Below are 16,158 nucleotides of genomic sequence, written 5' to 3' on the forward strand. Positions count from 1 at the left end.
CTACACACACACACACTATACACACACACTATACACACACACACACTATACACACACACACTATACACATACACACTACACACTATACACACACACACACACACACACACACACACATATACACACACACACACACACACACTATACACACATCACACACACACACATACATCACACACACATACATCACACACACACCATCACACACACACCATCACACTCACACACACACCATCACACTCACACACACCAACACACACACACACACACACACACTATATATACCTCTCTCTCATCCCTCCTCTCTCTCTCTCTCTCTCTCTCTCCTCTCTCTCTCTCTCTCATCCTCTCTCTCTCTCTCATCCCTCCTCTCTCTCTCTCTCATCCCTCCTCTCTCTCTCTCTCATCCCTCCTCTCTCTCTCTCTCATCCCTCCTCTCTCTCTCTCTCTCTCATCCCTATCTCTCTCTCATCCCTATCTCTCTCTCTCATCCCCTATCTCTCTCTCTCTCATCGGTCCTCTCTCTCTCTCATCCCTCTCTCTCATCCTCATCCCTCTCTCTCTCTCATCCCTCCTCTCTCTCTCTCTCATCCCTCCTCTCTCTCTCTCTCTCTCTCTCTCTCATCCCTCCTCTCTCTCTCTCTCATCCCTCCCCTCTCTCTCTCTCATCCCTCCTCTCTCTCTCTCTCATCCCTCTTCTCTCTTCTCAGGAGGAGGACATGGAAAATGACGAGGAGGAAGGGGGCGGTTCCCAATGTGATGGTGACGGGGTCGATGATGACGGACAGCCCAATCCACCCAATGAGAAGAGAGTAGTTAAGCTGATGACAGACGACCCAGCCTTTAGACGAGGGAGGATGAGGTGGCTGAAACAGGAACAGACCCGACTACAGAACCTTCAACAACAGAATATTACTAAAAGACTCAGACAGGTTCGAATACACTCTGTAGTATAGTCCCTGGGACGCAGCTCCACCAGGGGGCCCTGTAGTATAGTCCCTGTGACGCAGCTCCACCAGGGGGCCCTGTAGTATTTTCCCTGTGACGCAGCTCCACCAGGGGGCCCTGTAGTAAAGTCCCTGGGACGCAGCTCCACCAGGGGGCCTTGTAGTATAGTCCCTGTGACGCAGCTCCACCAGGGGGCCCTGTAGTATAGTCCCTGTGACGCAGCTCCACCAGGGGGCCCTGTAGTATTTTCCCTGTGACGCAGCTCCACCAGGGGGCCCTGTAGTATTGTCCCTGGGACGCAGCTCCACCAGGGGGCCTTGTAGTATAGTCCCTGGGACGCAGCTCCACCAGGGGGCCTTGTAGTATAGTCCCTGTGACGCAGCTCCACCAGGGGGCCCTGTAGTATTTTCCCTGTGACGCAGCTCCACCAGGGGGCCCTGTAGTATAGTCCCTGTGACGCAGCTCCACCAGGGGGCCCTGTAGTATAGTCCCTGTGACGCAGAATATAAACCATTCTATCTTTCTTCTCCTCCTCCAGAACACCCAGAACTCCCCAACCCCCAACACCCCTCTGGTCCCAGTGCACCCCCCCCCTGTGGTCCACCTCCCCGGGACCGGCCGCTTCATCCCCCCACAGGACTGTAAACTCAAGTTCCCCTTCAAGAGCAACCCCCACCACCGTCTCTCATGGAGCCCTGCCACTGCCCTGATGATGCTGGGGGAGGGGGGGTTAGATGGAGAGTGGGAGGAGCGGGCAGAGGGAGGTGGTGGAAAAGCAACTCCCTCTCCTCCTCCTCCTCCTGCTGCTCTCCTCCCACTCCCCTTCCAGATGGTCCCTAGAGGCCACACCCCCTCCCCACAGCGCACCTGGCAACAACCACAACAGCAACGTAGCAACAGTAACCATGGGAACCCACACTTCCCAGTTCAAGGGCAACAGCAGGGGCCGCCTCCGTGGCGATATAGGCGGAACTCCCTGGACAGCTCCCCACAGGGCAACAACAACAATCACCAGGGAAACAACTACCCCGGCAACCCCAACAACAACGGAGGTGGTCACCAGGGGCGACCGCGTTATCGTGGAGGAGGGGGGATGGAGGGAAGAGGAAGGGAGAGGGATCAGAGAGGAGGAGGAGGGAGGTTTCAGCAGGGGGGAGACAGAGGAGGGTACCATCACCCCTACTACATCCCTCCTCACCAACACCTCTACCAGAGCAGTAACCACCCTCCACCAGGGGGCCACATATCCCCCCAGGGAAGAGGAGGAGGAGGAGGTGCAGGGTGGTTTCAGGAGGGGTACAGCACCCCCCCTCGCATGAAGAGGCAGTTTAGTGCCCCCGATCTGAAGAGCAAGGAGACCCCTGTGTGACCTCTCACCCCTGACCCCACACACAGACAACCTTCCTATAAGGACACTGCATATCCAGCTGACGGGCTTATGACCTGTCATAACACTACATACTGCTGTTATAACTGATGCTACTACACTACATGGTGTATAATGTAGCTATATGGGGCATGTGTGTGTCTGCATGCTTCTGTCTCTGCCATTGTGTAATTGAATACAGAACAGAGTGCGTGTGTCGACGCTTTGCTTAGCACACAACAATGAGTCTGCACACTCTGTGTCCCTCACACACAACACTACATAACGCCAGTGTGTGTGTGTGTGTGTGTGTGTGTGTGTGTGTGTGTGTTCCTGCTGTAGGGTTTAGCGTTCTCATATACAACAGGTCTTTTTAAATATTAGTTCTGAGGGTCTTTCTGAAGGTCAGCAGTTCTGTTTTAGTTGTTGATACGTTTTCATGCACCAGCAGGGCATTATGGGAGGTGCCTTCGGCGGCCTGGCCCACACGACCTGCTTTCCCGTCCAAATTACATCCTTTATTTGACCTGGACGCGCGTCAACACAAAGACCCATCAATCTCAGATAAAGCATCCGAGTGACAGAAACAGCACCCCTCTGTCTGTCTCCTCTGTCTCCTCTGTCTATCTCCTCTGTCCCCTCTGTCTGTCTGTCCCCTCTGTCTGTCTCCTCTGTCTGTTTCCTCTGTCTGTCTCCTCTGTCCCCTCTGTCTGTCTTTCCCGTCTGTCTGTCCCCTCTGTCTGTGTCTCCTCTGTCTGTTTCCTCTGTCTGTCTCCTCTGTCCCCTCTGTCTGTCTCCTCTGTCCCCTCTGTCTGTTTCCTCTGTCCCTCTGTCTGTCTCCTCTGTCCCCTCTGTCTGTCCCCTCTGTCTGTCTCCTCTGTCTCCTCTGTCTATCTCCTCTGTCCCCTCTGTCTGTCTGTCCCCTCTGTCTGTCTCCTCTGTCTGTTTCCTCTGTCTGTCTCCTCTGTCCCCTCTGTCTGTCTTTCCCGTCTGTCTGTCCCCTCTGTCTGTCTCCTCTGTCTGTCCCCTCTGTCTGTTTCCTCTGTCTGTCTCCTCTGTCTGTCTCCTCTGTCCCCTCTGTCTGTCTCCTCTGTCTGTCTCCTCTGTCCCCTCTGTCTGTTTCCTCTGTCTGTCCCCTCTGTCCCCTCTCCTCTGTCCCCTCTGTCTGTTTCCTCTGTCTCCTCTGTCTGTCTCCTCTGTCCCCTCTGTCTGTTTCCTCTGTCTGTCTCCTCTGTCCCCTCTGTCTGTTTCCTCTGTCCCCTCTGTCTGTCTCCTCTGTCTGTCTCCTCTGTCCCCTCTGTCTGTCTCCTCTGTCTGTCCCCTCTGTCTGTCTCCTCTGTGCCATCTGTCTCCTCTGTCCCCTCTCTGTCTCCTCTGTCTCCTCTGTCCCCTTTGTCTGTCTCCTCTGTCTGTCTCCTCTGTCTGTCCCCTCTGTCTGTCTCCTCTGTGCCATCTGTCTCCTCTGTCCCCTCTCTGTCTCCTCTGTCTCCTCTGTCCCCTTTGTCTGTCTCCTCTGTCTGTCTCCTCTGTCTGATCTGTCCCCTCTGTCTGTCTCCTCTGTCTCCTCTGTCTGTCTCCTCTGTCTGTCTCCTCTGTCTGATCTGTGTCCTCTGTGATACTATTTCTGGCCAGACAGCATCAGAGACGTATAGTAACATTGAGGGGTGCTGATTGGCTCGAATGCTTTCTGAGATAGTTACAGCGGAGAGGAAGTCTCTCCAGAATAAGCCCAATGCGTCTCTATGGGCATAATATGCAGACCTGTCGCCTGCCTACCTGCTATTAGGACAATGACTCCCGTTGTTAGGGCGGAGACATGAGCATCTAGTCATTATATGCAGATCTCTGGTTTCAGCCTCTTGGGAATTGGACAGTTGGCAGGTGCACAGGTCTCTGTTAGGATACTTCCCTTAAAGAAAATAGATGTTTTGCCAAAATTATATAATTACTCCTGTTGTCCATTTTTTCATTGTCTTTTGTTTGGTGCGCTAAATGTGAGCAATGAGCATGTGTCTGGTCTCTCTGCCATGATAACGTTGAGGGAGAGCATGTGTCTGGTCTCTCTGCCATGATACCATTGAGGGAGAGCATGTGTCTGGTCTCTCTGCCATGATACCGTTGAGGAAGAGCATGTGTCTGGTTTCTCTTCCCTGATAGTGTTGGGGGAGAGCATGTGTCTGGTTTCTCTTCCCTGCTAGTGTTGAGGGAGAGCATGTGTCTGGTTTCTCTGCCCTGATAGTGTGGAGGGAGAGCGTGTGTCTGGTTTCTCTTCCCTGGTAGTGTGGAGGGAGAGCATGTGTCTGGTTTCTCTGCCCTGATAATGTTGAGGGAGTGTGCGCACCTGAGCATGCCTAGCAGTAGGCCTACCTGGCCTGCTGCGTGCATATGTAGAAAAGCTCATTTGGGATGTCTGATTGTCTTAGCCACAACTAATCAGCTGAGCCTCTCAGTCATTTTTTCCTCACACAGTAAGATAATGAAGTCTGACATTTTTTTTTTTACACCCATTGCGAATGATAATAGTTCCTCACGGTTTTTGAAAAAAACCACTCCTGGCCTATGAGAATCACCCAGCCTCGGGGTGAAAAAACCACTCCTGGCCTATGAGAATCACCCAGCCTCGGGGTGAAAAAACCACTCCTGGCCTATGAGAATCACCCAGCCTCGGGGTGAAAAAAGCTAAATATCATGATCTGATGATCGCATCATATATCCAGTGGAAACAGCAGAAACTGCTTTCTGTCCCGACCTCACTGGGCCGGAATAGTTGATACAATGTTGCAGGTTCGCTTGCCTTTGGGCTGGACTCAGTTGATGATCAAGTCAAGAAGAATGGAGAGAGAGGCAGACAGCAGAGTAGAGAGATGAATGCGATTGAAAATGAAAGAATAAATATTTTATCGGGATATTTTTTGACTGTTTTTATTTGTTGGCTTTAGGAATATGTATTTTACTGGGTAGATGATGGGCGTTTTAAGTGTACTGCTACATTGGTCTATAGACTATCTCTGAGTTATAGACCTACTGCTACATTGGTCTATAGACTATCTCTGAGTTATAGACCTACTGCTACATTGGTCTATAGACTATCTCTGAGTTATAGACCTACTGCTACATTGGTCTATAGACTATCTCTGAGTTATAGACCTACTGCTACATTGGCCTATAGGCTATCTCTGAGTTATAGACCTACTGCTACATTAGTCTATAGACTATGATTAACCATGTGATTAATGTGACAATGATTTTGAGAAGTGAAAATGTTCTTATTAAAATTAAACTGTTCCACGGAAAGAAAAAAGAAAAAACTGCACATATGCAAATCAATTGTAATCTTCCCCAAACTTAAAACCTCTGTGGTCTTTATAGAACATTCGTTATAAAAACGTACCGCCGGTCAAAGGCCAACTGATTTGTTCTGCCACCTGCGCTGTGCACCAGAAGAGATTTCAATGAAGACGGTAGTTAGATTTGATGTATGAAGAGAACGTCTATCACAGAACAGACGGACGTTTCTGGGTCGTTTCTGAACAGACGGACGTTTCTGGGTCGTTTCTGAACAGACGGACGTTTCTGGGTCGTTTCTGAACAGACGGACGTTTCTGCCTTACCAGACGTCGTGATGGTTTAGCATGCTAGCCTGTTAGCATGTGTTAGCCTGAGTTAGCCATGCTATCATCGTAATGGTTTAACGTGTTATACTGCGCTAAACAGGTTAGCATTTGTTAGACAGTGCTAGTCAGGTTAGCATGGGTTAGCCTTATGCTAGCCGGGCTCATGTGTTAGCCTAAGGCTTTTGTATTAGCCTGTGTAAGTGTGGGTTAGCCTTAGCCAGCATTTGTTAGCCTTGTTGTTTATAATGTATCATAGCTGCATTCAACCCAAAGAGAGCAGAGCAGCAGGAAAGAAGCCTGTGGTGGAGCCCCCTAGTGGCTGGGAGGAACCACAGCACGCTGCCTCAGCTCAGCTGTACAGAGAGACCAGGTCAGGTATATACACTACAAAGGACGGAGTTGGATTCATAGCGTTGCTATAGAAACAGTCTTGGAGATTCTACCTCCATATTGCCTTTGGGAATCAGGTTGGGAATATATTCTGGGATATCAGGATCAACAGGAGCTGGCATCGTTGGGAATTGTGAATATGGCACACACCTTTGGGATTATATTGAGTTTTTATAATATTCTGTGTTACTATGGTTACTGCCGACTAGGACTTTATAAGACTATAAGAATCAGAGGATGAACTGAAATGACCATTGAACTACAGATAGCCTTCAAAGGCACAATCTGGAGAAGGATGGAGGATGGAAGGAGTAGACTGGAGGAGATTGAGCAGAGGAGAGATGGAGGATGGGAGGAGTAGACTGGAGGAGATTGAGCAGAGGAGAGATGGAGGATGGAAGGAGTAGACTGGAGGAGATTGAGCAGAGGAGAGATGGAGGATGGAAGGAGTAGACTGGAGGAGAGATGGAGGATGGGAGGAGTAGACTGGAGGAGATTGAGCAGAGGAGAGATGGAGGATGGGATGGTGTAAAGTAGGAACTATAACCAAGTAGGAAGAGACGAAGTTAGGAGGAATGACCCCTGACACCCTCTGCAGGGAGCAGGGGCTTCTGGGAGATGACTAGTGGAGCTTTTCCACACTTTAACCATTTGACCTTTGATATGAACCAATGGGAAAGCTCCGTTCGGCCTCGCGCATGGCTATGGAGTCACCATGACGATGACAAAAAACACAGGATGTGGAACATAGGAAGTGGTTCTGATTGGCCGGCACTGAGACGCAGACTGGAATGGGAGTGTCTTGGAACCCCCCCCGCCCTCTCTGCTCTCTGACCAATCACAGGACAATCTGAGCATAGCCTCGAGGCTTTCCGGAAGTCGTATTTTCCTTGTATCTCCAACCATAAGCCTTCTCCAGTTTAATATTAGATTGGCTTCGTCTACATGCAATCTGCCTTGTGATCTCTTCCTAAATAATCTACTGCTCTGCTGATACACACCGTCACCCCCCGTCACCACCACCCCCGTCACTACCAACCACGTCACCACTACCCCCAGTTACCCCCCCGTCACCACCACCCCCATCACTACCAACCACGTCACCACTACCCCCAGTTACCCCCCGTCACCACCACCCCCATCACTACCAACCACGTCACCACTACCCCCAGTTACCCCCGTCACCACCACCCCCATCACTACCAACCACGTCACCACTACCCCCAGTTACCCCCCCGTCACCACCACCCCCATCACTACCAACCACGTCACCACTACCCCCAGTTACCCCCCATCCCATCAGCACTACCCCCCCGTCACCACCACCCCCAATCACTAACAACCACGTCACCACTACCCCCGTCACCACCAACCCCATCACTACCAACCATCACCACCACCCCCCAGTTACCCCCCCATCACCACCACCCTCATCACTACCAACCACGTCACCACTACCCCCAGTTACCCCCGTCACCACCACCCCCATCACTACCAACCACCCACCACTACCCCCAGTTACCCCCCCCGTCACCACCACCCCCATCACTACCAACCACGTCACCACTACCCCCAGTTACCCCCCCCATCCCATCAGCACTACCCCCCCGTCACCACCACCCCCAATCACTACCAACCACGTCACCACCACCCCCAGTTACCCACCCCCCACCCCATCAGCACTACCCCCCATCACCACCACCCTCATCACTACCAACCACGCCACCACTACCCCCAGTTACCCCCCCCATCACCACTACCCCCAGTTACCCCCCCCATCACCACTACCCCCAGTTACCCCCCCATCACCACTACCCCCAGTTACCCCCCCATCACCACTACCCCCTCGTCATCACCACCCCAGTTGTACTCGAAGCTGCTGAAAGGAACATCTGTGTGTTGCGCTCATGCTAACCGCTTGTGTGTGTTTGGGAGGTGTTCTTGATTTAAAGCTGAAAGTGTGTTTTTAATTTGAATATCCTGTTTGTGTGTTAGTTTGGGTCTGGAGGAAGAGGGGGGAGTCACTGCCATGGTAACCAGACAGTAGAACCATCAGTAGAACTCTCAGGGTTCCGTGAGGTTCTAGAACTCCTCTGGTGGTTCTGTGGACTGAGACCACGCCCCCTCTAGCCGGTCTTTCTTTCGTCGTTCTTTTCATTTCTGTGTTGTTTTTATTTCCTGCTTTGATGGTTGTTGAGGCAACGATGTGGCAATAAAGATTGACAGAGTCAAACTGATCAACGCCGTCTTTGTCTCTGTGTTTTATCCCCAGTCCTCAACAGTGACAGCTGGTATTTCATCTCTTGATTACCTCCGCTCTTCTCTGGGTTTGACAGACAGACAGACAGACAGACAGACAGACAGACAGACAGACAGACAGACAGACAGACGGACCAAAAACCCTCTGACACTCGGCAGTCTGTGGAATCTCCTCGTGACCATCCTCACTGGACTCAGGGTCTGACCCCGCTGTACTACAAAGACCCACCTCTTACCTTCTGATGAACGTTACTGCTGTGTCTGTGTCTGTGTCTGTGTGTAGCAGCATGCTGGTACAATACTGACAAAGCTGAGAACAGGAAACTGTTTTATACCCCTCCTGTGACATAAAACAAACTCTGGTTAGAGAATGCCTTTTGGCACAGATACAGGTTCAGCTTAACGTCCTCAAACCCTCACAGTAACCACTAGGAGGGAAATACAAAGCTGACCTCAGATCAGTATCCAGAGTGTGACTACATCACTTCACCGCAAACAACTGCTCTGCTTCCTCTTTCCCCTAAGGACCCCTCCCACCGTGAATTCTTATTGGCCAACTGTCCTGAAGTAGAGGTAACCGCTGGCGACGATTGTCAGCAATGATCTAAGGCAGCGTTTCCCAAAATAGGTCCTCGAGACCCGAATAGGTGCACGTTTTGGTTTTTGCGCAAACACTACACAGCTGATTCAAATGATCAAAGCTTGATGATTAGTTGGGGGGAAGAGGTGGAGAAGGAGGGAAGGATGGGGGATGAGGAGACGAGGGAAGGATGGGGGAGGAGGAGAAGAGTCAAGGATGAAGGAGAAGAGGGAAGCATGGAGGAGATGAGGGAAGGATGGGGGAGGAGGAGAAGAGGGAAGGATGGAGGAGGAGGAGAAGAGGGAAGGATGGAGGAGAAGAGGGAAGGATGGAGGAGACGAGGGAAGGATGGGGGAGGAGGAGAAGAGGGAAGGATGGAGGAGAAGAGGGAAGGATGGGGAGGAGGAGGAGGAGGAGAGGGAAGGATGGGGGAGGAGGAGAAGAGGGAAGGATGGGGGAGGAGGAGAAGAGGGAAGGATGGGGAAGGAGGAGAAGAGGGAAGGATGGGGGAGGAGGAGAAGAGGGAAGGATGGAGGAGGAGGAGGAGGAGAGGGAAGGATGGGGAGGAGGAGAAGAGGGAAGGATGGGGAGGAGGAGAAGAGGGAAGGATGGGGAGGAGGAGAAGAGGGAAGGATGGGGGGGAGGAGAAGAGGGAAGGATGGGGGAGGAGGAGAAGAGGGAAGGATGGGGGAGGAGGAGAAGAGGGAAGGATGGGGGAGGAGGAGGAGGGAGAGGGAAGGATGGGGGGGAGGAGGAGGGAGGAGAGGGAAGGATGGGGAGGAGGAGGAGGAGAGGGAAGGATGGGGGAGGAGGAGGAGGAGAGGGAAGGATGGGGGAGGAGGAGAAGAGGGAAGGATGGGGAGGAGGAGAAGAGGGAAGGATGGGGAGGAGGAGGAGAGGAAGGATGGGGAGGAGGAGGAGGAGGAGAGGGAAGGATGGGGGAGGAGGAGGAGGAGAGGGAAGGATGGGGAGGAGGAGAAGTGGGAAGGATGGGGAGGAGGAGGAGGAGAGGGAAGGATGGGGAGGAGGAGGAGGAGAGGGAAGGATGGGGGAGGAGGAGAAGAGGGAAGGATGGGGAGGAGGAGGAGGAGAGGGAAGGATGGGGGAGGAGGAGGAGGAGAGGGAAGGATGGGGGAGGAGGAGGAGGAGAGGGGAAGGATGGGGAGGAGGAGGAGGAGAGGGAAGGATGGGGGAGGAGGAGAAGAGGGAAGGATGGGGAGGAGGAGGAGAGGAAGGATGGGGGAGGAGGAGGAGGAGGAGAGGGAAGGATGGGGGAGGAGGAGGAGGAGAGGGAAGGATGGGGGAGGAGGAGAAGTGGGAAGGATGGGGGAGGAGGAGGAGAAGAGGGAAGGATGGAGGAGGAGTGGGAAGGATGGGGGAGGAGGTGTGTTTTGGTTAGGAACAGTGTGTTATGGTTGGGGACAGTGTGTTAGGAACAGTGTGTTATGGTTAGGGACAGTGTGTTAGGAACAGTGTGTTATGGTTAGGGACAGTGTGTTAGGAACAGTGTGTTATGGTTAGGGACAGTGTGTTATGGTTAGGGACAGTGTGTTATGGTTAGGGACAGTGTGTTATGGTTAGGGACAGTGTGTTTTGGTTAGGGACAGTGTGTTAGGGACAGTGTGTTATGGTTAGGGGCAGTGTGCTAGGGACAGTGTGTTATGGTTAGGGACAGTGTGTTATGGTTGGGGACAGTGTGCTAGGGACAGTGTGTTATGGTTGGGGACAGTGTGCTAGGGTCAGTGTGTTATGGTTAGGGACAGTGTGTTATGGTTAGGGACAGTGTGCTAGGGACAGTGTGTTTTGGTTAGGGACAGTGTGTTATGGTTAGGGACAGTGTGTTATGGTTGGGGACAGTGTGCTAGGGAAAGTGTGTTTTGGTTAGGGACAGTGTGTTAGGGACAGTGTGTTTTGATTAGGGACAGTGTGTTATGGTTAAGCTAAATGGCTGGTTCAGTTAGCCAGTTCCTGTCGACTTGTTGCCATGGGCAGACCGATTCGAGACTGCATTATCTGTGGTAAGCGCAAACTTACGAGGCTGGATCGTCATCTGCTCTCAGTTTACAAACGTAACACTATGAGCCAGATGTACAAAGACTATGCGGGTGTCTTTGTCTACCGAGGTGTTAGAGAATACAGCACCAGCAGAATCCCCATCCTCTGGTGACGAGACCAACCTTCCCCTGGGCAACTTCCAGGGATGGACGACAGCGGCCTTCTCCCCGGGCAACATCTCGGGATGGACGACAGCGGCCTTCTCCCCGGGCAACTTCCAGGGATGGACGACAGCGGCCTTCTCCCCGGGCAACTTCCAGGGATGGACGACAGCGGCCTTCTCCCCGGGCAACTTCCAGGGATGGACGACAGCGGCCTTCTCCCCGGGCAACTTCCAGGGATGGACGACAGCGGCCTTCTCCCCGGGCAACTTCCAGGGATGGACGACAGCGGCCTTCTCCCCGGGCAACATCTAGGGATGGACGACAGCGGCCTTCTCCCCGGGCAACTTCTAGGGATGGACGACAGCGGCCTTCTCCCGGGCAACATCTAGGGATGGACGACAGTGGCCTTCTCCCCGGGCAACTTCCAGGGATGGACGACAGCGGCCTTCTCCCCGGGCAACTTCCAGGGATGGACGACAGCGGCCTTCTCCCCGGGCAACATCTAGGGATGGACGACAGCGGCCTTCTCCCCGGGCAACATCTCGGGATGGACGACAGCGGCCTTCTCCCCGGGCAACTTCCAGGGATGGACGACAGCGGCCTTCTCCCCGGGCAACATCTAGGGATGGACGACAACGGCCTTCTCCCCGGGCAACATCTAGGGATGGACGACAACGGACTTCCAGGGACGGATGAGACCGACCTTCCTCCGGGCAACTTCCAGGGATGGACGACATCGGCCTTCTCCCCGGGCAACATCTAGGGATGGACGACAGCGGCCTTCTCCCGGGCAACATCTAGGGATGGACGACAGCGGCCTTCTCCCGGGCAACTTCCAGGGATGGACGACAGCGGCCTTCTCCCGGGCAACATCTAGGGATGGACGACAGCGGACTTCCAGGGACGGATGAGACCGACCTTCCCCGGGCAACTTCCAGGGATGGACGACAGCGGCCTTCTCCCGGTTAACTTCCAGGGATGGACGACAGCGGCCTTCTCCCGGGAACATCTCGGGATGGACGACAGCGGCCTTCTCCCGGGCAACTTCCAGGAATGGATGACAGCGGCCTTCTCCCGGGCAACATCTAGGGATGGACGACAGCGGCCTTCTCCCCTGGGCAACTTCCAGGGATGGACGACAGCGGCCTTCTCCCCCGGGCAACATCTAGGGATGGACGACAACGGACTTCCAGGGACGGATGAGACCGACCTTCCCCCGGGCAACTTCCAGGGATGGACGACAGCGGCCTTCTCCCCGGTTAATTTCCAGGGATGGACGACAGCGAGATTCCAGGGACGGACGAGAGTGGCTCTTTAAAGAGTTACCATCTCCCGAATTAAACTCTTCACCATTCCCAGTGGGTCAGAAGTTTACAAACACTATTTGGTAGCATTGCCTTTAAATTTTTTAACTTGGGTCAAACGTTTCAGGTAGTCTTCCACAAGCTTCCCACAATAAGTTGGGTGAATTTTGAACCATTCCTCCTGACATAGCAGGTGTAACCGAGTCAGGTTTGTAGGCCTCCTTGCTCGCACACGCTTTTTCAATTCTACCCACATATATTCTATAGGGTTGAGGTCAGGGCTTTGTGATGGCCACTCCAATACCTTGACTTTGTTGTCCCTTTTTGCCATTTGGAAGACCCATTTGTGGCCAAGCTTTAATTTCCTGACCGATTTCCTGAGATGTTGCTTCAATGTATCCACTTAATTTTCCCTTCTCATGACACCATCTATTTTTGTGAAGTGCACCAGTCCCTCCTGCAGCAAAGCACCCCCACAACATGATGCTGCCATCCCCATGCTTCACGGTTGGGATGGTGTTCTTCGGCTTGCAAGCCTCCCCCTCCAAACATAACGATGGTCATTATGGCCAAACAGTTCTAATTTTGTTTCATCAGACCAGAGGACATTTCTCCAAAAAGTATGATCTTTGTCCCCATTTGCAGTTGCAAACCGTAGTCTGGCTTTTTTATGGCGGTTTTGAAGCAGAGGCTTCTTCCTTGCTGAGCGGCCTTTCAGGTTATGTCGATATAGGACTCGTTTTTACTGTGGATATAGATACTTTTGTACCCATTTCCTCCAGCATCTTCACAAGGTCCTTTGCTGTTGTTCTGGGATTGATTTGCACTTTTTGCACCAAAGTATGTTAATCTCTAGGAGATAGAAAGCGTCTCCTTCCTGAGCGGTATGACGGCTGTGTGGTCCCATGGTGTTTAACCTTGCGTACTATTGTTGGTACAGATGAACATGGTACCTTCAGGCATTTGGAAATTACTCCCAATGATGAACCAGACTTGTGGAGGTCTACAATTTCTCTTCTGGGGTCTTTGCTGATTTCTTTTGATTTTCCCATGATGTCAAGCAAAGAGGCACTGAGTTTGAAGGTAGGCATTGAAATGCATCCACAGGTACACCTCCATTTGACTCAAATTATGTCAATTAGCCTATCAGAAGCTTCTAAAGCCATTACATAATTTCTGGAATTTTCCAAGCTGTTTAAAGGCACAGTCAACTTAGTGTACAGTATGTAAACTTCTGACCCACTGGAATTGATACAGTGAAATGTAAGTGAAATAATCTGTCTGTAAACAATTGTTGGAAAAATGACTTGTGTCATGCACAAAGTAGATGTCCTAACTGACTTGCCATAATTATAGTTTGTTCCAAAAATGGTTGAAAAATGACTCTAATCTAAGTGTATGTAAAGAGGGCGAGAGGGACAAGGACACTCTGTTACATTTAGAAACTACTCTCACTTATAGTACTCATACTTTGCACACAAACCACTGCCCGCTTGGAGTAAGAACTCATGGACACTCTGTTACATTTAGAAACTACTCTCACTTATAGTACTCATACTTTGCACACAAACCACTGCCCGCTTGGAGTAAGAACTCATGGACACTCTGTTACATTTAGAAACTACTCTCACTTATAGTACTCATACTTTGCACACAAACCACTGCCCGCTTGGAGTAAGAACTCATGAATGTGTTTACGTGAAAGGTCGTCTCGGAACCGGACCGCCTTTGAAAGGGGGTTGTGCCTTTCTGCGGCCCTGATTGTCCAAAATGGTTCCGACAAGTCTCATGCTGTTGTTGTTCTTTGTAGTTGTCCGGTATCCGGAACAGAACTCAAGAGTTGATTTTCCTTCCATTCGATCATGAAGCTGCCATCCCTGTCGATGGTTCCCATGGTGGTGATGATAGTAGTGTACTACGGTTTGAGCAGAGAATGGTCCCACCTCAATTAGCTTTTCTAAATACTTTAATTAGGACAGTTATTCAGCCGTACCACTGATTGTCCGGGAGGTGACTTTATCGTCTCTACCTTATGTTGAGATTCAGATTTCAAACTTTAAACGTGCAGCTGCAGCTCTACGTCTCTCTGGTCTGATGTGTTAATTCTTAATCCATCATTGTATACAGTTTGTTCAAAAGGGGTGGTTCCATCAGGCTGACATGCTCTCTGACCTCACTCAGGGGCGTGACTTGCCACTTGTATGGCTCCTAAAATCATATCCCTATCTTAACAAAAACAATTTCATCATTGTTCATATTTCGTACATGTAGTGTGTATACTTTCCAAGTTCACCTCTTGCTCCTACCTGACACGTATATCTCCAGTCCTTTAAACAGACAGTAGGGTATATATCCAGTCCTTTAAACAGACAGTAGGTTATATCTCCAGTCCTTTAGACAGACAGTAGGGTATATATCCAGTCCTTTAGACAGACAGTAGGGTATATCTCCAGTCCTTTAGACAGACAGTAGGGTATATCTCCAGTCCTTTAGACAGACAGTAGGGTATATCTCCAGTCCTTTAAACAGACAGTAGGGTATATATCCAGTCCTTTAAACAGACAGTAGGGTATATATCCAGTCCTTTAGACAGACAGTAGGGTATATCTCCAGTCCTTTAAACAGACAGTAGGGTATATCTCCAGTCCTTTAGACAGACAGTAGGGTATATCTCCAGTCCTTTAAACAGACAGTAGGGTATATCTCCAGTCCTTTAGACAGACAGTAGGGTATATCTCCAGTCCTTTAGACAGTAGGGTATATCTCCAGTCCTTTAGACAGTAGGGTATATCTCCAGTCCTTTAGACAGACAGTAGGGTATATCTCCAGTCCTTTAGACAGACAGTAGGGTACATATCCAGTCCTTTAGACAGACAGTAGGGTATATATCCAGTCCTTTAGACAGACAGTAGGGTATATCTCCAGTCCTTTAGACAGACAGTGGGGTATATCTCCAGTCCTTTAAACAGACAGTAGGGTATATCTCCAGTCCTTTAAACAGACAGTAGGGTATATCTCCAGTCCTTTAAACAGACAGTAGGGTATATCTCCAGTCCTTTAGACAGACAGTAGGGTATATATCCAGTCCTTTAGACAGACAGTAGGGTATATCTCCAGTCCTTTAAACAGACAGTAGGGTATATATCCAGTCCTTTAGACAGACAGTAGGGTATATCTCCAGTCCTTTAAACAGACAGTAGGGTATATCTCCAGTCCTTTAGACAGACAGTAGGGTATATCTCCAGTCCTTTAGACAGACAGTAGGGTATATCTCCAGTCCTTTAGACAGACCAGTCCTTTAGACAGACAGTAGGGTATATCTCCAGTCCTTTAGACAGACAGTAGGGTACATATCCAGTCCTTTAGACAGACAGTAGGGTATATATCCAGTCCTTTAGACAGACAGTAGGGTATATCTCCAGTCCTTTAGACAGACAGTGGGGTATATCTCCAGTCCTTTAAACAGACAGTAGGGTATATCTCCAGTCCTTTAGACAGACAGTAGGCTATATCTCCAGTCCTTTAGACAGACAGTAGG

At 50.9% G+C, this 16,158-nt stretch overlaps 1 protein-coding gene across 1 annotated transcript; it reads left to right on the forward strand.

The window, feature by feature from the left end:
- Window positions 1–687: 687 nt before the first annotated feature.
- On the forward strand, window positions 688–5,220 carry LOC127927441 (kinesin-like protein KIF1C). The gene is made up of 2 exons (XM_052513906.1): window positions 688–932; window positions 1,487–5,220. The coding sequence occupies exons 1-2, from the start codon at window positions 720–722 to the stop codon at window positions 2,315–2,317; spliced, it is 1,044 nt and encodes a 347-aa protein (XP_052369866.1). The 5' UTR covers window positions 688–719; the 3' UTR covers window positions 2,318–5,220.
- The last annotated feature ends 10,938 nt before the right edge of the window (window positions 5,221–16,158 follow it).

Source organism: Oncorhynchus keta, unplaced genomic scaffold, assembly GCF_023373465.1.
Source record: "Oncorhynchus keta strain PuntledgeMale-10-30-2019 unplaced genomic scaffold, Oket_V2 Un_scaffold_14044_pilon_pilon, whole genome shotgun sequence".
NCBI lineage: Eukaryota > Metazoa > Chordata > Actinopteri > Salmoniformes > Salmonidae > Oncorhynchus > Oncorhynchus keta.